Source organism: Microtus oregoni, unplaced genomic scaffold (genome assembly GCF_018167655.1).
Source record: "Microtus oregoni isolate MIOR12 unplaced genomic scaffold, Mior012 000003F_ref0000135, whole genome shotgun sequence".
NCBI lineage: Eukaryota > Metazoa > Chordata > Mammalia > Rodentia > Cricetidae > Microtus > Microtus oregoni.
In genome coordinates, this window is record NW_024543062.1 from 21,153,593 (window position 1) to 21,175,176 (window position 21,584).

Genomic DNA, 21,584 nt, shown 5'->3' on the forward strand with positions numbered 1-21,584 from the left:
AAGTGCTGGTATTAAAGGTGTGTGCCACCACCGCCCAGCAAACTTTTCTACATAGGTCTTTAATGTTTTTTTTTTTTTTTGGTGTTGTTGTTTTGGGTTTTTTTTTGGGGGGGGTGCTTTTGTTTTTTTTGTTTTTTTTCTTGAGACAGGGCTTCTCCCAGTAGTTGTCTTGTCAGGTCCACCATGCATCGTAGATTTGCAGGAGGCTCTAGGGTGGGGACTAGAGGCAAGAACTATAGCTGTTGAATGGTGCTTTATTTTTATTTGATCTATTTTTCCCAGTCGAAAGGAAGAATACTTAAGCCCAGTTAGGAAAGGGCCTCTGAAGTATAGGGTCCTCTTCAGGGTGCTGCCCAATTCTCTTTGCGTGTCTGGGTGCAGGGAATCTATGTAATGGCCATATAGTGTTGCATGGGATCCCTGTGATGTCAGCAGCTCTTCTGTGCCTTGTCTCAGAGCTTGAGATAAACACTCTCATGAGTACTGGGCCCTTGAGCTTCCCCCAAAAGTGAATTGGTCCTATGTAATGTGTTTCTGATGTTCTGGTGTTCTGGCACAGGTATCAGAAGCAGACAGTGGCCCAGTGTGCCCCTTTCTCAGGAAGTGTCACTTAACTTTGGGCAGGAGGATGTTAGAGCAGCCATCAGGGTCTAAAAGGTCTGAGGCCAGGGTGGCTGCCAGCACAGCTCGGATGTTTTCTATAGTAGTTAAGTTACCCTAAAGCTGTGCTAGTAGAGGGCTTAAAACTATAGGCTTCATAGTTTTGGAGAACAGAAGTCCAAGATCAAATTTTCTCCAGAGGTTCAAGTTGAGGATCCTTCTTTGCTTCTGGCATCTGATGTTGGTCTGTAGTCTTTGGATGCCAGTCAGGTGGCACTTTCCCCGTGTCTCCATATGTATTCCTACTGTACATGTTTGCCTATGTCCGAGTTTCCCCCTTTCAAAAAGTTACCTGTCATAAAATTTAACTTGACTTGCTCTCCTTTAACCTAGTTGTCCTGAATCCCATCTCTGCTGTACCAAGATTGCCACCTTAAGCATCTCTTGCTTGGGTATACAGCTCAACCTGAAGCTCTCTCCTAGGTGCTTGACTATTCCTGAAGCCTCCCATTTCATTTGTTCTATCTATTCTCCACCAGAACCGGGTGGTGGGTCGGCCTAAGGGCAAGTTGGGCCCAGCCTCAGCGGTGAAGTTGGCTGCCAACCGAACAACAGCAGGAGCTCGCAGGCGCCGGACGCGATGCCGCAAGTGCGAGGCCTGCCTGCGGACGGAGTGCGGAGAGTGTCATTTTTGCAAGGATATGAAGAAATTCGGAGGCCCTGGGCGCATGAAGCAGAGCTGCATCATGCGGCAGTGCATCGCGGTGAGTGCATGGGATGCATGGGTAGGGGCTCTTCTTGCAGGATGCTGAGCTTCCCTGTGTAGTGACGAGGCAAGCAGACTTGCTTTTCTTCCCGCCCGGCTCCCACACGGCTAGCTTAGCCCCGGAAATAATAACATGGAAACTGTATTCTTTTAAACACTGCTTGGCCCATTAGTTTCAGCCTCTTATTGGCTAATTCTCTCATCTTGCTTTAACCCATATTTAGTAATCTGTGTAGCACCACAAGGTGGTGGCTTACTGGGAAAGATTCAGCATGTCTGACCTGGCTGCTGGCTCCATGGCATCTGCCTCACTGCCTTCTTCCTCCCAGCATTCTGTTCTGTCTACTCCGCCCACCTAATTTTCTGCCCTATTAAAAGGCCAAGGCAGTCTCTTTATTATCCAATGAAAGTATACATAGACAGAAGACCCTCCTCCATCATCTCTGCTTCGTGCTTGCTGGTCTGTCTTGCCCTAAAGGAGCTCCTTGTGGGATATAAGGGGTTTTAGGTGATGCTCTTCTCAGCTACCCTTGGTTGTACCGGGGTAGGGTATCCTTGCCATGTGTCAGGCTCCTGTTTGTCAACTGGTGGTCTGTAATTCTTTTTCCCTTGTTGAAATGGCTGAATACTTTATTAAAGAGGTCTGGGGAGCCTGTCTTGACATGAATCCTGTTGCCAGCGTTTATGGTACAGTTCATATGATTCTGGTCCTTTCTTTCCTGTTTTTTCTTTATTGTTAGAAGTTTGGATGGGAGGTCAGTTTTGTCCTAGAGGAGGAGGAATGAGACATGGCATGGGAGATCTGGGCCCATGGAGAACTTGGCCAGCCTCTCATACACCTCACACTTCTTTGGCAACCTGACACAGTCCTAGAGTTCAATTTTAGTTCCCTCCATCACACACTCTCAGAATTTGCCTTCCCTGAGCCCCACTCCCTGGGGGCCCAGTGGTCTTCCTCCAGCCCCATTAAAAAGCTAGCTTAGCTGGAGTAACCAGATTCCTCAACCCTGGTGAACTGGTCCCTAAGTCCAGCATGGTATTAGGTTAGTGAGCTTTTTCTCCCTGAATGCTGCTGCTCCCACTCCCAGGCCCTGGGCACCTTCCCCTTTTCCCTACACTCATACTGGCATATGAGCACACTTCCTAAAAACCACAACATTTTCAGTTTCTAAGAGTTGCACCACTGTAGATAGCATGTGTGTGTGAACGTGGACAGTGGACAGTGTCATTTTATGAGTAGTTTATTTTACTTAGCATAATATGCTCAAAGATACAGTTTTCATGCATGACAGAATTGTTTTAATTTAAAAGTTTTGTATGTTTGAGCCAGGTGATGGTGGCACACACCTAGCACCAAGAAGCAGAGAGGCAGGTGGATCTCTGAGGTTGAGGACAGCCTGGTTTGTAGAGTGAGTTCTAGGATAGGCTCCAAAGCTACACAGAGAAACCCTGTCTTGACCCCACTCCCCCCCTCAAAAAAAAAAAAAAAAGAAAAGAAAATTTGTATGTCTGTTTATTGTGCCATGTGTTGCTTTGTAGCTCTACTGGCATCAAACTCTGACAGTCCTCTTGCACCAGCCTCCCACATGCTGGGATGGGTGTGTGCTACCACACCTGGCTCAGAAATTTGTTAATGTTGAGTAATATTGGATTTATGCATGATTATATTAGATGTATATCATACCTTTTTCTTTTCTGAGTGTGGCTATATTAGTTGTTTCTACCTCTTGCCTCTTGTGAATAACATTGCAATAAACATGAATACTTTGAACACCTTTTCTGTCCTCTGGGCAGAAGTGGAACTGTTGGATCATAATTCTGTTTTTATTCTTTGAGTAATTTCCACAGTGGTGATACAATTTCACATTGCACGAGAAGTACAGAGATTCCATTTCTCAACATCTTAGGCCATATTATTTTCTTGCTTTAATAGTATTTCCCTAATAATGATTGATGTTGAACACCTTTTTTATTTTATTTATTTATTCATTCATTTATTAATTATGTATACAATATTCTGTGTTGTATACAATATTCTGTCTGTGTGTGTGCCTGCTGGCCAGAAGAGGGCATCAGACCCCCTTACAGATGGTTGTGAGCCACCATGTGGTTGCTGGGAATTGAACTCAGGACCCCTGGAAGAACAGGCAATGCTCTTAACCTCTGAGCCATCTTTCCAGCCCCCTATTGAACACCTTTTTATGTACACATTAGCCATTTGGGTTTTTTTTAATATTTATTTATTATGTATACAATATTCTGTCTGTGTGTATGCCTGAAGGCCAGAAGAGGGCACCAGACCCCCTTACAGATGGTTGTGAGCCACCATGTGGTTGCTGGGAATTGAACTCAGCAGTACCTTTGGAAAAGCAGGCAATGCTCTTAACCTCTGAGCCATCTCTCCAGCCCCACATTAGCCATTTGTATATCTTCTTTCAAGACCTTTGCCCATCTTTAAGTTAATTTTTTTTTATTTTGGTCTTTTGATCTTTTTATGAGTTGTAGAAGTTCTTTATATATTCTGCATATTATTCCTCAAAATCAAATGCAAGTTCTTTTGTTGTTGTTGTTTGTTTTAGGTTTATTTACTTTTGTCTTAGATGCATGACTCTTGCCAGCATGTATATACACCATATGCATGCATTGTGTAGTGTTTTATCTGTGTGTATGTGTGTGTGTGTGCACCACTGTATATGCCTGATGAAAGAAGTATCAGGTCCTCTGGGACTGGAGTTACAGGCAGTTGTGAACCACCAAATAAACAGGTGCCAGGAACTGAACCTGTATCATACCTTTAATTAATCTTAGCACTCAGAAGATAGGCAGATCTTTTGAGTTCCAGGCCAGCCAGGTCTATGTAGAGTTCCAGGTCAGTCAGAACTATATAGAGACACCCTTCTTAGGGGGTGTGGGGAGGAAGCCTTTGTGAAATAACAGAAGGTTGTGGAATGAGGAGATGTTGGCCGCCTTGGTATTTGGGAAAACAAAAACAAAAAACAGCTCACTGAAACTCAAGGAAATGTTGTGTTCCAGCATTATCTGAAACAGCAAAGGCTGGTTTTTGGAGGACAAGAAAAGGCAGTAAGGACCTTGATGAGGTGAACAAGGTTGGGGAAACTGCACAGGAAACTGTCAACCTTGGAGGGGGTTAGGGCATCATCTAAAACAAGGAGTTCAGCCATGTATGTCATCAGTAGAATAGGGGATGTCTTGGTGGAAACAGTCCATGGAAGCAAAAGGAAGGTCTGAGGGTAAAGACTGATTTTTGAGGCACCAGAGGTGAAGCGACTTAGAGATTCTTGCATGGAGATGAGCTTGGGAAGCAACAATGTCTGTGTGAGATGCCACGTAGAGACAGGGAGCCTAAGGAGGTAGACTTTATACATCAAGAGAAGAAGGGCTGGAAAAGGGGGCAAGCATATGGATCACAGGCAGTTAAAGGGGAAGGGTTAGAGGAAGGCTAACCCTCAGAGGATTGACAAAAGTGTGAAGCCAGCCTGTCTGAATACAGCAGTTGCCAAATCAGTCTGGACTACAGAATGCAGTGTCTTTGGGGGGAAAATGTTTAGCTAATTTAAGCTATGTGGGGATAGAAAAATGGAGCAGAGTCTCTACTAACAAGACTGTAAATAAGGAGGCACCTTGTTAGGCATCTGTAGAGATCACATGGGTTTCCTGTATCTTTCTACTTGTGCAAAGGTGGGTCACTTCCAGTTGTCCCAAGGTCTAGGTGACATTGTTCCCAAAACCAGCAGTTTCCACAGACTCCTTAAAATTGTGGATTGTTTTTTGTTTGTTTTTAAGATAAGGTCTTTCTGTGTAACATTGAATGGGCTCAAACTCATTGCAACTCACCTGCCTCTGAGTTCTGGGAATAAAGGTGTTGTGTCACCATTCCCAGCCTCACAAAGACTTTCTGATTTATCTATGGAATGTATATTTCCCAGCTTATATTGCGGTAAGGACCTCAAATAAATTGAAGCAGTTTAATTAAAACTGGTGGTACTAGCCCGGTGGAGGCGGCCCACGCCTTTAATCCAGCCAGCATTCAGGAGGCACAGGCAGGCAAATCTCTGTGAGTTCAAGGCCAACCTGGTCTATGGAGTGAGTTCCAGGACAGCCAGGGCAACACAGAGAAACCCTGTCTCTAAAGTCAAACCAAAACAAGAAAATGATGGTACTTCCCCTGTGTACTAGGCATTAATTAGCACAAAAAGACTGAAAATCTATTTGCCTTGGCCCCTGATCTCACTGTGTATCATCATGTATAATAGCAATTCTCAAATCATATGATCTTAAGAAATTATAAAGACCCCAGAAAACTGTTTATCTGCTATTTGTTTACTAGTATTATATGGGAAAATACAATTGCAAAATAATGTTTTAAGTTCATTTTAAATTAAGCATATTCACAAATGACATGTTTTTATGAGAGCTAATTCTATTTTCAAAAATAAAAATAATTAGGGGCTGGAGAGATGGCTCAAAGGTTAAGAGCATTGCCTGTGCTTCCAAAGGTCCTGAGTTCAATTCCCAGCAACCACATGGTGGCTCACAACCATCTGTAATGGGGTCTGGTGCCCTCTTCTGGCCAGCAGGCATACACACAGACAGAATATTGTATACATAAAAAATAAATATTTAAAAAAAAATAAAAATAATTAGGGGAAAGAATGACACTATTGCATGTTTCTATACATCTCTTGTATCTGGCTCATTGTGGCTTTTATTTTCATATCTGCTTCTTCTATATACCACCTGTTATATTTTCTTTTGGGTGGAGGATTAAGAAAATTCAGCCTCCAACAGATAGTTGAACAAGGGAGGAACATAACTTCAAGCCTTCAGAGTCCCATAGGTGGCACCTTTTATTTATAGTTTAGTTTGTTTATTGTTTTTTTGAGACCGGGTTTCTTTGTATAGTCCTGGAATTAGCTCTGATCTCGAACTCACAGCAAACTTCCTGCCTCTGCTTCCTCAGAGTTGGGACTAAAGGCATGGGCCCCTACTATCCTTAGGCAGCTTCTTTAAGTTAATTGCAAAATGGAATCTGAAACAGTATCAGTCAGATTTTTATACTGTTACACTAAAAGTTGTCTTGCCCTCGCTCCGCAGTTATGTTGTAACATTACACACTGTCTATTGAGGCCTAGTTTCCTAAGGATTGCAGCATACTCTGAACATACACAAATGAATCACATTTGATAGTAAATGTTGCCATCATTCTGATAGAACCTGTTCTTGGCCATGGAACAAGGTGAAGGAAAACCTCATTTGCTTTTAGATTCTTGAATTTTGTCATTTGTACCAATTGACAGTGTGTTTTCTTTTTGTAAATGACAGGATTATGTAGGTCTTCAAGAAAATGTAACAGCAGCTAATGGTTTTTCTACTTTTTAAAATAAAAATTATGTTCTAAGCCAGACATGGTAGCTCACACCAGTTATCCCAGTAAAGGGGAGGATGAAGCAGGTAGGTCATGAGTTTCCAGTTAGCCTGGGCTGCAGGGTAACTCTAGATAGTGAAACCCTGACGATGGATGGATGGATGGATGGATGGATGGATGGGTGGGTGGATGAACAAAATGATGTTCTGTGGAGAACGTGGTGGTCAGTTGAGCTCACACATTAGTCACATGTACGCTTCCTGTAATAACAATCCCTCAGCATGGGGAAGTACTTTGTGCATACTTCCTGTGTGAAAAGGATGTGTGTTCAAGGGTTGAGGTTTTCATGAAGTTAATAATCAAAGGCATGAAGCGGAATTGGTAATCTTCCAGTGTGCATGTGGTCCTGAGTGACTGGTTGCCTTGATGACAGGATCTGGCCTCTAGTCCTGAGGACTCTCAACAGTTTCACCCACCCATGCTTTTGAACCTTTACTTCAGAAGGTAAATCGTGTCTTGCCCTTATTTAAGATAGGTATGACCCCACATTCCTCTTTTGAAGTCTTGTAAACAGAGGCATGTGGATTATGCCCTGATACCAATGGTAAGATGAACTTCAGCCCCTCTGTGGACATACTTCTTTCTGATCTTTTCCAAGTGGGAAGCCTTGTCTGACACTTAAATTTGTGTATATAAACAGAATATGTTCTTCATGTTGTCTGTCTGCTTCCACCAAAAGATACGATCAGGGTGCAAGAGATTTTGATCTGTCTTATTTATTGTTATATTCTTAGTTCTTGTAGATTACCTGGCACATAGAGGTACTAATAATATGTAAACAGGTAAATAAATTCGCTTGGATCGGCTTTCTGATTCATGACAGGCCTAGGAGAACTTTTGCCTAGTCTCCACTAGGGACTGTGTTCACTCCCTGCTGACTTCAGTGTTTCTTGGGTCCTCAGCCAGTGCTGCCCCACACCGCCGTGTGCCTTGTGTGTGGCGAGGCAGGGAAGGAGGACACAGTGGAAGAGGAAGAAGGCAAGTTTAACCTCATGCTTATGGAGTGCTCCATCTGCAACGAGATCATCCACCCTGGATGCCTTAAGGTAAGCTCTAAGGGCCCTGAACACCCCTGCTTCTCCCCATGCTTTAGGGCCCAATGGTTATGATGTGGCAGCTAGTCCCTAGAGACTGCTGCTTAGGTCATGAGGATATACAGGTGTCATGCTGAATTCCTAGAGGACCCTCACTTCTAGAGCATTCTGTGTAGGTGATAAGTCCAGGACAGGAAGAGTTTTGGGCAGTATCCTAAGTGAATAAATTCAGTTTATTTAGAATAATCAGTACCTCAGAACTCCAGCAGGATCCAAAGTATCTCAGCAGATAGAAATTAAGGATCCTGACTTCTGGCTTTTGAGAGAAAAGGGTCTGAGCCAAGGAGGCCAGGTGGTTTCTCACCTGTACCTCTGCAACAGGAACCGGTTCCTGTGATATGCTAGGACAGGACTGCCTTCTGGGTGACCTTTGTGCCAGCCTGGCTCAGGCGGCTGGTTTCACCTTGGAAAGGAAGAAACCACTCTATGGTGGTACATGTCTCTATCCCAGAATGCATCCATATCTGTGGGCTGTAAGGGATGAGGGCCTTTGTTTTTGGCCCTTATTCCCTCATCACACCCACCTGATAGCTTTGGAAGCCAGCCTCTCCTGGTAGTTACTGCTTCTCTTTTTCTCCTGTGCTCAGCAAAAGTAAATAACACAATCACATGGTAGAGCCTTTCTTTTGGCTAGATACAAGATGGACAGCCTGGTCTACAAGAGCTAGTGCCAGGACAGGCTCCAAAGCTACAGAGAAACCCTGTCTCGAAAAAACTAAAAAAAAAAAAAAGATGGACACAGCTTTGGGGGAGGGGTGTGAATGCTGAGGCAGACCTTGTATCTTTGTGGACCCTCTTGGCACTGTTCCCTGCCCACTGAGTCCTATCCTGTCCTTTCAGATTAAGGAGTCAGAGGGTGTGGTCAACGATGAGCTTCCCAATTGCTGGGAGTGTCCGAAGTGTAACCACGCTGGCAAGACCGGGAAAGTGAGTGCGGACTCCAAGTCCCTGGTTGGGTCGGGTTGGCAGAAAGGGACGGGCTGGGCCTTGCCAGCCTTGTCCCCAGTTGTCAGTCAGGTGGGGCGCGGCGGGCTGCGAGAGGAAGAGCAAGTTCAAAGATATACAGTTGGATTGTTCTTCTCTCTTTTTGGCCTACAACAAGCAAAAGCGTGGCCCTGGCTTTAAGTATGCCTCCAACCTGCCTGGCTCCTTGCTCAAGGAGCAGAAGATGAACCGGGACAACAAGGAAGGGCAGGAGCCTGTCAAGCGGAGGAGTGAGTGTGAAGAGGCTCCCCGACGCAGGTCAGATGAGCACCCTAAAAAGGTGCCTGCAGATAGCATCCTACGCCGAAAGTCTGATGATGTACACCTAAGGAGGAAACGGAAATATGAGAAGCCCCAAGAGCTGAGTGGACGCAAGCGAGTATGAACTGGGAAGCCCTGGGCAGCAGCAGAAGGGTGGTGTGGCTGTTCTTAAGTATGGGGTGGAGGCGGGGGACCAGGGAAGGTTAATGGGTAGAACTCGGGATCCTGGCCTCTTAAGAGCTGCCCTGAGCAGGTCACCCAAATCCTGAGAGCCTGGCCCAAAAGAAAGAAACAAGCAAAGTCACTCCTCTTCCCACCCCCTTTAGGCCTCGACGCTTCAAACGTCCCCCGGTTCTTCCTCTCACCTCTCGCCGAGGCCCCCTCTAGGCAGCAGTCTCAGCCCTTGGTGGAGATCCAGTCTCACTTACTTCCAGCAGCAGGTGCTCCCACGCCCCGCCCTCCTGAGGCCCTGGGGACTTGCAAGTCCAGGCTGTTCTCCTCTCCACCCCTCAGAACCCCTGGTCCATTGGTACAGATACTCCTGTGGCCTGGGCTCAAATCGGCAGTGGGCCAGCTCTGTGAGGTTGAGAAGTCTCTGTTGGTTGGGGAAGCTGCAGCTGGGAAGATCCTGGTGACTGCTCTGCTAATGGGCCTTGCCTTTAGTAGCCACAAGGTGGTATCTGGAGAAGCTCCTGGCAGGGCTTGGCTAGGGATGCCTTCTGCCTGCTCTCCAGCTGCCCTGGGCTTTCTTCGCAGTAGCTGCTGTTAATGAGCAACTGCTGTCTCTGGTCTGTCTCAGGTGGGAGGTGGGTGGGAACAGTTTACTGTCCTCCTTCATTTCTACTATTCTCTGGGAAGTCAGCAGGCAGAACTATCTATGCTGTCTGTTAGTAAGATATGAAGGACATGGCTTTGCGGGGAAGATGTCCTAGCCCTTGCTGAAGAGACCGGGCTCTCAGTGTGGTGGGGTGTAAAGGGGATGATGTTCCTCCAGTCCAGGAGCAAGGAACAAACTCTGTATCCTTTCTTCCTTATGGCAGCTAAAACCTGGCAAAGAAGATAAGCTTTTCAGGAAAAAGGTACCATCTTCCCCCTCCCTCATGAACCTGCAGCCCACTTTTCAGCTTTCAGAGCTATAGGCAACACTCCCAATGGCCCTTGTGTATCCCATGATTGGGTTGAAAAGTCTGGGGTGGGTGCTATCCCAAACTTCATGGGTTATCACAGGCCACCCATCCTTACCCTTCCCTCTCTCCTGCAGCGGCGGTCCTGGAAGAACGCTGAGGATCGGTTGGCACTGACCAACAAACCCCTTCGGCGCTTCAAGCAGGAACCAGAGGACGATCTGCCTGAGGCACCTCCTAAGGCCCGGGAGAGTGACCAGTCACGGTCCAGCTCACCCACCGCTGGGCCCAGCACTGAAGGGGCTGAAGGCCCAGAAGAGAAGAAAAAGGTGAAGATGCGCCTGAAACGGCGGCTTCCTAACAAGGAGCTGAGCAAAGAGCTAAGCAAGGAGCTCAACCACGAGATCCAAAAAACAGAGAGTACCTTGGCCCACGAGACCCACCAGCCCATCAAGTCAGAGCCTGAAAGTGAGAACGAGGAGCCAAAGAGGCCCCTAAGCCACTGCGAGCGCCCCCACCGCTTCAGCAAGGGGCTCAACGGCACCCCTCGGGAGCTACGGCACCCACTGGGACCTGGCCTGCGCAGCCCCCCTCGTGTTACATCCCGGCCCCCACCCTCTGCGTCCTCACCTAAGTGCATCCAGGTGGAGCGTCATGTGATCCGGCCACCACCCATCAGCCCTCCACCTGACTCGCTGCCCCTTGACGATGGAGCAGCCCATGTCATGCACAGGGAGGTGTGGATGGCAGTCTTCAGCTACCTCAGCCACCAAAACCTGTGTGTCTGCATGCGGGTCTGCAGAACCTGGAACCGCTGGTGAGGGACAGCCCTGTGTAGGTAGGGCTCAGGATAGTCCATGGCAGCATATATTGCTTGAGTTGCTTATAGAGATTAGTTAGTTTCCTGTTAAAGGTGTAGTCTCAGGAAGGGAGGTGCCCATTTGCTTTTTTTTGTTTGTTTGTTTTTTTGTTTTGTTTTTTGTTTTGTTTTTGGATTTTTCGAGACAGGGTTTCTCCGTAGCTTTTGGTTCCTGTCCTGGAACTAGCTCTTCTAGACCAAACTGGCCTCTATCTCACAGAGATTCGCCTGCCTCTGCCTCCCGAGTGCTGGGATTAAAGGCGTGCGCCACCACTGCCCGGCTCCCATTTGCTTTTCTTATATGAAAAACTAAAGATCACATAGAATTCCTTTCCTAGATTTAGCTGAAGTTGAATATGAGTGACCAATACTAATTCCGGCTTGGTATTTTCCATATCAGTTTTAGTTGCATTTCTGACCCTCCCTCATGAATAAGAGGATCCAGTGCCTCCACAGGAATTATTAGAAGGTGTAGTAAGGTCAAGAAATATTTTATGAAGAGTACTTGCTGGCATCTTCTGTGTAAGCATGTGGCCACGGTAGATGCTAATTAGGTGGAAGAGGACTGAATCTTAAAGGAACTTCCTCCTTGAGATGGCACTTGGGGAAGAGTTATTATAGCCAAGCAGGGGTTCTCCAGGTAAGCTAGTAACTATGATGATGTGTTCCTTGCCTGGCCTGGCTCTCAGGTGCTGCGATAAGCGGTTGTGGACCCGCATTGACCTGAACCACTGCAAGTCCATCACGCCCCTGATGCTGAGTGGCATCATCCGGCGACAGCCTGTCTCCCTTGACCTCAGCTGGACCAATATCTCCAAGAAGCAACTGAGTTGGCTCATCAACCGGTTGCCTGGTAAGCTTTTGTTAAGTATTCCAAATGTGCAGTAATGATAGCTGGATTGTGTCACTTGACTCATTCCCACTTATTTCCTAGGGCTCCGGGACTTGGTGCTGTCAGGCTGCTCATGGATTGCTGTCTCAGCCCTCTGTAGCTCCAGTTGTCCATTGCTCCGGACCCTGGATGTCCAGTGGGTAGAAGGACTAAAGGATGCCCAGATGCGGGATCTCCTGTCCCCACCCACAGACAACAGGCCAGGTGAGTTGTCAGGCTACCCTAGCAGTCTGTCTCATGGAGATGGCGTGGCCAAGATACCCTGTTCTGGTTTTGAATACATTACCCTCTCTCAGCCCCCTCCTTCCATGTGGTTTATGCATCATCAGCTTTATTCTTTGCTGGAAGACATAGGTTAGAGTTCTTTGTGTGCTTTGGGTATGAGGATTTTAAGGAAAGGCAAAATCTCCTCTGCTTATATGGTCTCCAGTCTTTCTTTGTTAACTTAATCTTCAGTGGTTTTAACCTTCTCTTCTGAGGCATCATGATTAGGGTGGTTGAGTGAGAACTCCAAAGAATAATATGTTCCTAGGCCAGATGCCTGAGTCTCTCTCTCTCTCTCTGTCTGTCTGTCTGTCTGTCTCTCACACACACCAAAGCTTAAATGATAAATATATGAGGTGGGATAACCACAGACAAGGGTAGTGAGCTAGAATGAAAAATATTTTCACCAACTATAGCTTGAAGACAGATCCTACAACCATGTTTATTCTGATTTTTCTAGAGATTCTAGAAATACAAATTCTGATTTTTAATGCTGAAATTCTGGTTTGGGGTAGGATACGCGTCATGAGTATGAAATGAAAGGTTACACCTACCCAGCAAGTGGTGTAACAGCATTTGCTATTTTAGAGTATTAGTAGCAGAACTTGAACTTGATTTCCTGTTCAGAGTGATGGATTGCCTTTCTCCTATCTGCCCCAACAGGTCAGATGGACAATCGGAGCAAGCTCCGGAACATTGTAGAACTGCGCCTCGCTGGCCTGGACATCACAGATGCCTCCCTGCGGCTCATTATCCGCCATATGCCCCTGCTCTCCAAGCTCCACCTCAGTTACTGTAACCACGTCACTGACCATTCCATCAACCTGCTCACTGCAGTTGGCACTACCACCCGAGACTCTCTGACAGAGATCAACCTATCAGGTGAGGTGGGCCCTACCCTATACCTATGGGAAGTCCTGGCATCTGTGGGACAGCTAGGCGTTGGTGGTGCACACCTTTAATCCCAGCACTCAGGAGACAAAGGCAGGTGGATCTCTGCGACTTCGAGGCCGAGCCTGGTGTACAGACGAGTTCCAGGACAGGCAGGCTAAACAGAGAAACCCTGTCTGAAAAACCAAACAAATCTAATGCCGTCTAGTCACAGTACTTGGAAATATAAGTGAATGAGACCACCAAGTCTAAAGAAGTTATTATTAAAATTGAAATAATTTCTATCAAAAAATAGAGCTAACTCAGTGATAGTATCTAACAGTGGTTTCTGATCTACTGTCTAAAGACATCTCCTGGATTCTAAGAGAAAATCTCATGCCTGCAGCCAGAGTGTGAGCAGTAGCCACTAAATGCAGGGTTCGCTAATGGACTAGCATAGACTGTTATTTCTGTCTGTGTTGCCATGTCTTGTATGTGCCCCTTATGAGCTTCCTATTAAGGAGCCCGTTAGAAGTGAAATCTCTACAGATAGTTCACTGTTTATGTTTGTCAAATACTGCAGAATTCTCATTCCTTCCATTGTTCTTTGGCTAGAGTTGGTCCTGAAAGATTTGGACCTTGGTTCACTTACAGTAAGGTGGACAGTGGCAAAGATACTTGTTCTTAATTCAGTTAACAGTATTTTCTGGTTGCCTAAAATAGTCTGTGAGACAAAAGACCAAAAACAACAACAACAACAACAAAAACCCATAAGTAAAACAGAGAAAGTCACTCTTCCTCAAGAAATGGATACCCTCACCTCACTAAAATGCATTTTGACACAGCTGCATTATGTTCTGTTAGGACTCCCATTCCATTGTTTTACCTGTCTTTACATCCATATCCACACCAGCTGGGGTGGGAAGTTTAGACAGTGTGGGATCATTCTGTGCCTAGGGTGCTCAGAAGGTAATCCCTCCTTGCTCTGAAGGTTTGGTAGCAGGAACTGTGCCACTAACAGGGAAAGAACGGTGCTGATGTGAGTGAGCCTTGAGATTTAAGGTTTGTAGAGCTGCTGGCATCTGGTTCTAAGCACTTATAATAAATCTTTCCTATGTTATGGTTGTAACGGATGTGCAGTGCAGTTCAGGAATGTGTGGGAGGGTATGTGTAGATCCTGCTACGTTTTAATTTTCTATAATAACACACTGAGATCATCTTTTTATCTCAGTACACATTTCTCTCTTTCTTGAGAATGTATCATAGCCCAAAATACCCAGAAGATGGAGACAGTAATGATCTAAATTTCATTGCTTTACTACACTGCATGTTCAAGGCCATTCCGGGGCACGAGAACCTATCACAAAACAAAAAGTTAAGCCATGTCTCTATACGTAATCTCTTCTTGTTTCATACTGACCTCCTATTAGTGTAACTGAATTCATGAAAAATTAAGTGCCAAATGATGCCCATGATCATCTGACTGGAGGATATGGCACCCAGTTGTCATCCTAGACATATATATCAGGTGCTCAGGCAGATCTGGCCTTTCTCTGGTCCATACCCCCTTGGGCAATCCCTAGACCTGATCTCTTGTCCAGGTTTTATATCCACATGTTGCTAAATAGCGGACATGTGCTGCCATTTCTGTTCAGATTATGTCTGATACAACATAAGAATTCATTGCTGTTCTATCCTCGTGTTACTGTGACTCCACTTGTTTTAAGTTGGTAATATTGACCTTATGATCTTGTACATTTTGGTCACTAATTAAGCCAAATAATGTATTGTGAGTACACTTCTTATTCTGCATGACTTTTGCTAGTTAATAATTGTCTTTCTGGTTTTGTTTAGCTCTGAAGCAAACTGTACAGCAAAACTGAATATTCCCTTACAAACTTAACTAGTCACACAGCTAGTTGTTTCTACAGGACAGTACTTTCATCCCTGGCCTCTTTTTTTTTTTTTTCCTTTCTTTTCCCTTCTCTTCTGTCAGAATTCGTGTTCCCATTTGAATTTGCTGTCTTTACTTTACTACTACACTGCTGCTATTTAGGGACCTCACCTACCACCATCTTGTTCTTGTTTTGGATGCCTTCCTTCCTGGGTTCCATACTGTCCTTGTCAGCCTCTTGTTGGGTGAAGTACAGGAAACATTTTGTGTGTATTCACTATTAGTTGATTGTTAGTTGAGTATAAACCCCTATTTTGTAAGCCCTGTTGTTTCAGGAAATGAAAGATTTTCTCCCCCGGCTTCCAACTTCCAGAAGTAGGAAGTGAAAATAAATTTAGTATTTTATCCATTAATGATCTTTCCTCCCAGTTTTGTAGAAATTGTCTTTGTCTCTAATTATGTGTGTGTGTGTGTGTGTGTGTGTGTGTGTGAGAGAGAGAGAGAGAGAGAGAGAGAACGAGAACGTTGGGTCCCTTGAGCTGTGGAGGTGAGTCACGAGAGAGAGAGAGAGAGAGAGAGAGAGAGAGAGAGAGAGAGAGAGAGAACAAGAACGTTGGGTCCCTTGAGCTGTGGAGGTGAGTCACCAGGGCCGATGTAAGAACAGTACACACACACACACACTCTTAATTGCTGAGCCTTCTCTCCTCCAACACTTCAATTATTTGTGTGTGTATGTATCTGTGTGACATCAGGGAAAGTTTTTAAATCTAGCCTCATGAAGACTTTTCTCCTGTTTTTGTATATGCTATATGATGGTGGTAGATTCATTTTCATTCTTTTGCATGTAGGCACATAATTTTCCCAGCACCATTTGTTGAAATGACTATTTCCTCATTGAAATGTACTTGATGCCCTTGTCAAAAATCATTTGAGGACCCACAAAATGACACATACTGCAAGCCTGGGGACTCATTTTATCCCTCAGGTACCATATGCTAGGGACCAGAGAACTGATTCTCACAAGTGCACCACACACAGAGACACTTTTTAAAATTGTTTAAACTAATTTAACCAACCAGAAGTGGTGGTGCACACCTTTAATTCTAGCACTTGTGAATTTGAGGCTATGCGGTCTACATAGTTTCAGGATAGCCAGGGCTTTGTAGAGAGACCTTGTCTCCAATAAAATAATTATAATTCTGTTACATGACTTATAATTATGTGATAATTACATATTTTACATGTATATTAATATAAAATTGTTATTATGTGAGATTAACTTAACCACTTAACAGAATTTTTTGCCCTGATCCTATTCTCTTGGTTGAATCTTGGGGTCGGTATCATAATTTGGGATCTTCTAACTTTTCAGACTACTTGGAGTCCATTGCTAATTTTTGCAAAACCACTGGGATTTCACCTCATTGACAGTGGTAATATCCTAATATTTTAAGTTGTTTATAACTTTTTAAGTTTATTTTGGTAGGTTTTTTTTATCATTTTCAATAGATAAGTCTTACTCCTCCCTTTAGGTGCTATTATTTTAGAAATGGAACTGGGTTTTGTGAATTTATTTTCTCTTTTCTTTTGGATTTTCAAGACAGGGTTTCTCTGTGTAGCTTTGGAGCGTGTCCTGGAACTAGCTCTGAAGACTTTGAACTCAGAGATCCGCCTGCCTGTGCCTCCCAAGTACTGGGATTAAAGGTGCGAGCCACCACCATACCACCCAAATTAGAATTGTTTTTCTCACCCAAATGTTTTTCTAACTTTCCTAAAATATTTTAAATAAAAAAGGGTTTTTTTTTTTTTTCTCCGAGACAGGGTTTCTCTGTGGCTTTGGAGCCTGTCCTGGAACTAGCTCTGTAGACCAGGCTGGTCTCGAACTCACAGAGATCCGCCTGCCTCTGCCTCCTGAGTGCTGGGATTAAAGGCGTGCGCCACCGCCGCCCGGCTAAAAAAGGGTTTTTGTTTTATTGTTCTGATAGTTGGACCCTTTAAATACTTCACTTTCTGAATTTTACTTTTTTAAAATCAACTTCATGTTTATTAAAAACTGCACCATTTTTTTCTGTTAACCTTTTCATTCTTTTCTGTTTAAAAAAAAATAGCCAAGTAAAACCATCTTTAATTTATTGTGAGTAGGGTTTCTCTTCCAATTTCATATTTTGAATTCTTTGTCTGGTTTATTTGTTGCATACATGTATGTTATGTGCATCGTGTGTGCGCCTAATGCCTGAAGAAGTCAAAAAAAATCCTTTGAAAGTGGTGTTATAGATGGCTGTGTGTTCTTGGAACTTAACCTTGGTCCTCTTAACCACTGAGCCATCGCCACAGCCCCCATTTTATAATGTAAACATTTCAGATATATAAAAGAATAGCAAACAGTATGGTGAACATACCTGTTTTGTATTAGTCATTTATAACAGTGAGACCTCGTAGATGTTTCCCTAGGATGAAAATCCTATTTACAGCCGGGCGGTGGTGGAGCACGCCTTTAATCCCAGCACTTGGGAGGCAGAGGCAGGCGGATCTCTGAGTTCGAGACCAGCCTGGTCTACAAGAGCTAGTTCCAGGATAGGCTCCAAAACCACAGAGAAACCCTGTCTCGAAAAACAAAACAAAAACAACAACAACAACAAAAAATCCTATTTACATTACTGTAATAGTGCTGTCACACCTAAATTAAGGATTGAAAAGAACCAGAGTACTTTTTTTTTTAAAGACATTTATTTATTATGTGTACAATGTTGCTTGCTCGCCAGAAGAGGGCTTCATAGAGGGTTGTGAGCCATAATGTGGTTTCCGGGGAATTGAACTCAGGTCCTCTGGAAGAGCAGTCAGTGCTCTGAACCATCTCTCCAACCCCCCTCCCCCCCCCCCCAGTACTCTTTTACTCTTCAGTGAGACTGCAGATGAGAAAACTGACAAAAAAGATGTTTCTAAATATAACCTCTCCCTCTTTCCAAGAGCCCTTTACTCTAATTGGCCCCTCAGATGTTCCCCTAAGATGAAGAGGTTATTGGGGGGAAAAACCACAATTCTGTAATTTTTTCATTTTTCACTGCTACATAAGAGGCCCCATGTTGACTAGCCCCTTTCCTGTTATCAGTAATCCTTGATAAGGAATCAGGAATGGAGCACAGTGATAAGTCACCTGCTTATCACATAACAAGGCCCTGCCTGGATTCTATCCCAAGACCACAAACACAGAATTCCACAGTTGCTTTTAGAAGACAAGAGAAACTTACAACCATTGGCTTCTAAAAAGTCTTCTATTCCTTATATTACTTGAAGTTCATGGTATTATTTGGCTTGTTCTCCATCCAATTTTTTGTTTCCTGTGAATTCCAGGTTAAGGTCATAAATTTGATAAATTTAAACCTTTTTTGGTAAAAAAAAAAATTCCCTGTAATAATTGTACTTTGTCTCCCTGCTATGAAAAAAACAATTGTGATGGTCTCTAGGTGAGTTCAATAGCATGGAAATGGTTACAGAGTAAATGTACAGGACAGAATGGCTCCCTCTTGTTTCCCTACCATCCTAGGAACCTTTTGAGGATATACATAGACCCTTCCAACAAAATTCTCCTTTTAACAAAATGTTCATTTCTATCTCTGGAGCATATCTCATTGCCCTCAAGCTCCTGCACTGCTGTCTCACTGCTGTCACCAACTCTGGGGGAGTTGACTGTTAGCGAGCTGTGTTCTATCTCTACTATTTATATAGGGCCTTGGTCTGTGTCTTCTGTCCCTTTATATGATTCTTCTTCTCTGCAGACTGCAATAAGGTCACTGACCAGTGCCTGTCCTTCTTCAAACGCTGTGGAAATATTTGTCATATTGACCTGAGGTATTGCAAGCAAGTCACCAAGGAAGGCTGTGAGCAGTTCATAGCCGAAATGTCTGTGAGTGTTCAATTTGGGCAAGTTGAAGAGAAACTTCTTCAAAAACTAAGTTAGTTCCAGGACAAGCATGTAAATATGGAGGGTTGGGGAAATACAGCCGGGGAGGGGAAAAGACTACAAACACAAGTGGGCTTATATTCCCTTTGGAATTCGGAACAAAAGACCACAGGACACAGTTCTGTTTCACAAGTCTTGCCAAGGGAGAAGCCGTTCAACTACCCATTTGGGGGATGAGTGAGCCAGATGTTTGCCTCTGCTCTTTCTGCACCGTGACTGCACTGCTTTCTGGACCATTTCTAAAGCGGCCTTTAGAAGACATTCCAGTTGGAAAGGAAGATGAGCTTTGGAGAAATTCTCTTAGAATTCTCTTAGAAGCCTGAGCTTAGTGCTTTTGTTGATAGCTTTGTTTGGGGCACCCTGTTCCTTGAAATGCCAAGGCTTCTGGTGTCAACATAAAGTGGACCACACACACCATCCACAGACATCTTGACACGTTTTGTTTAGTTGGTTTTGTTACATCTTACATTATGCAGAACTATTTTTGTATAAATTGTTTAAAAATTATTTATGTAAAATTTGAATGCATACCAGTGTTTTTATTGTTTAGATTGCCAACTTTCCTTCAGGTAGGGAGAACTTAACCTGTACTTCATCAACATAAAGAGCCCATCTACAGATGTGCCCAGGTGTGACAGGGCTACGACCTTCCACTTAAAAGCATGTTTAACTGGATGTTGAGAGCCTATTTTGTATGTCAAGAAGTTACACAAGCATGTTGTGGATAAGTGTATAGTCCAGGTAAAACACTTTGCCAAGTTTCAATAGAGAGTTTACCTTTTCCTAAAAATTTTACAATTCAGATTTCAGCCTTTACACTCAGGAGGGTTTTGCTCCAAGCATGAGCTCTTGTATTCTATCTACATAGGTCTCATTTATACCAGGAATCAAGTAGAATAAATGTGCCCATAGCCTTCCTTTCCTTTGAAGTGTTCAGTTCTCACTGAAGTTGGTAACCAGGTTATTTTCTAGTTGTCAATTCTGCATCCGTAAGTGCCATTGTTGTATGGTGGTGTTTCCTAGACTTTCCCTGATGCAGTTTTACCTTTGTTGGATTTGTATAATAAACAATTGTTTAAAAAAAATCCACTCTTGGTGTTTGAGAGTTTGTTTTTATGAGAGGGCTAAAAAAATCTACTTTGAATGGCCAGGGTAAATAGACCGCAAACGAATTTATCGGTCATCTGAGAAATGCAACAACCCTGAGACACGACATTTGTTTCTGACCAATAAAGGTAATGGGGAAACAACTGTGCTGCAGTTTTGGCCACTTGTGGATATTAGGAGTAATGACTCATATGTCTGAATGTCTCCTACCACACCTGTACAAAAAGTAATTTCCATGCATGGCCACTGTCTCTCTTACTCTTCTATTGCTGTGATAAAATACTGTGACCAAGGCAACTGACAAGAGAAGCTGAATTGAGCTTATGGTCAGAGGGTTAGAATTTATGGTGATGGGCCATAGAGGGAGAGAGATAGAGGTAAGCGGCTAAGGCAGCAGCTGAGAGCTCTTATCTTGATCAATCCACAAGTGGGAGGCAGAGGCAACTGGGAATGAATCTTTTGTTAATCTCCTCCAATAAGATCACACCTCCTAATCCTTCCCAAACAGTTCCAAAGCTATTTAACATTCTTTCCTGGAAGTTATCCAGATGTAGAGGGCAGTACCCCCAACCTTCCTGGAAAAAGGTTGCATTCTGTGCAATGACCTTGGGCCTGGGGGCTAGAAAACTAAAACATTAGAATTTGGAGTCAGTTCTGACTTGATGTTCATGTATAGAAATGAAAAGATGGGTAAAATAAAGACCTTGGCACTGCAAGCCCTTCCTGCCAATGCCCTGGTTTTAAAAGAACTCATCTAAAACATCTGCCTCTTATTTAAATCCAAACACCTTTTTTGTGACTCAAATTCTAGCAACACTGGCTTCTACGTTTAACTCGGGAATAACACAGAATTAAGACTTGTTAACACTGTTGTTTACTTGTAAAAAGGTAGTTTGTCTTCACTGGCCTTGAAGGTATGTTACATAAATTTAAAGGCCATTTCTGTGGTAATTTTAGATCTTTGAACCTCCAAGTAACAGCTGCATCCTGATGTTTAGAAAAGCCATCTTCATAAGGTGGTAATGCCTTTAATCCCAGGACTCCAAAGTGAGTTCCAGGAAGGCCAGAGCTACACAGAGAAATCCTGTCTTTAAACAAACCAAAAAACGAAGGGAAGAGAAAGAAAGAAAGAAAAAGCCATCTTCCATGCTTTTGTACCCTGTAAAGGTTTGCCACTCATTGGTTTAATAAAATGTTGATTGGCCAGTAGAGTAGAATTCTGGAAACAGGAACGGTAGAGAGTCAACATCCAGACAAAGGAAACAAAATGAGAATGAGAAAAGGTACCAAGTCACATAGCTAAACATAGATAAGAATTGTGGACTAATTTAAGTTGTAGAACTACTTAATAAGCCTGAGCTAACAGGCCAAACAGTTTATAATTAATATAAGCCTCCGTCTGTTTCTTTGGGACTAAAATGGCCGTGGGACAGGTGGGACAGAAACTTCTATCAAAAAATGG

The 21,584-nt window shown here is 43.9% G+C and overlaps 1 protein-coding gene across 10 annotated transcripts in view; it reads left to right on the top strand.

Annotated features, from left to right (window-relative positions):
• Kdm2b (lysine demethylase 2B) overlaps positions 1 to 20,094 on the top strand; it is a 129,917-nt gene extending 109,823 nt beyond the window's left edge. For 4 of the 10 annotated variants that reach the window (XM_041648076.1, XM_041648081.1, XM_041648082.1 and 1 more), the window contains 11 exons: positions 1,140 to 1,364; positions 7,715 to 7,858; positions 8,747 to 8,833; positions 8,997 to 9,269; positions 9,478 to 9,591; positions 10,192 to 10,230; positions 10,413 to 11,092; positions 11,824 to 11,987; positions 12,069 to 12,230; positions 12,954 to 13,172; positions 18,831 to 20,094. In XM_041648076.1, coding sequence (XP_041504010.1) covers positions 1,140 to 1,364; positions 7,715 to 7,858; positions 8,747 to 8,833; positions 8,997 to 9,269; positions 9,478 to 9,591; positions 10,192 to 10,230; positions 10,413 to 11,092; positions 11,824 to 11,987; positions 12,069 to 12,230; positions 12,954 to 13,172; positions 18,831 to 19,012 — 2,289 coding nt within the window. In that variant the 3' untranslated portion in view covers positions 19,013 to 20,094. The remainder of the gene's footprint in view (positions 1 to 1,139; positions 1,365 to 7,714; positions 7,859 to 8,746; positions 8,834 to 8,996; positions 9,270 to 9,477; positions 9,592 to 10,191; positions 10,231 to 10,412; positions 11,093 to 11,823; positions 11,988 to 12,068; positions 12,231 to 12,953; positions 13,173 to 18,830) is intronic. The other 6 variants (XM_041648077.1, XM_041648078.1, XM_041648084.1 and 3 more) reach the window with 3 other exon arrangements.
• The last annotated feature ends 1,490 nt before the right edge of the window (positions 20,095 to 21,584 follow it).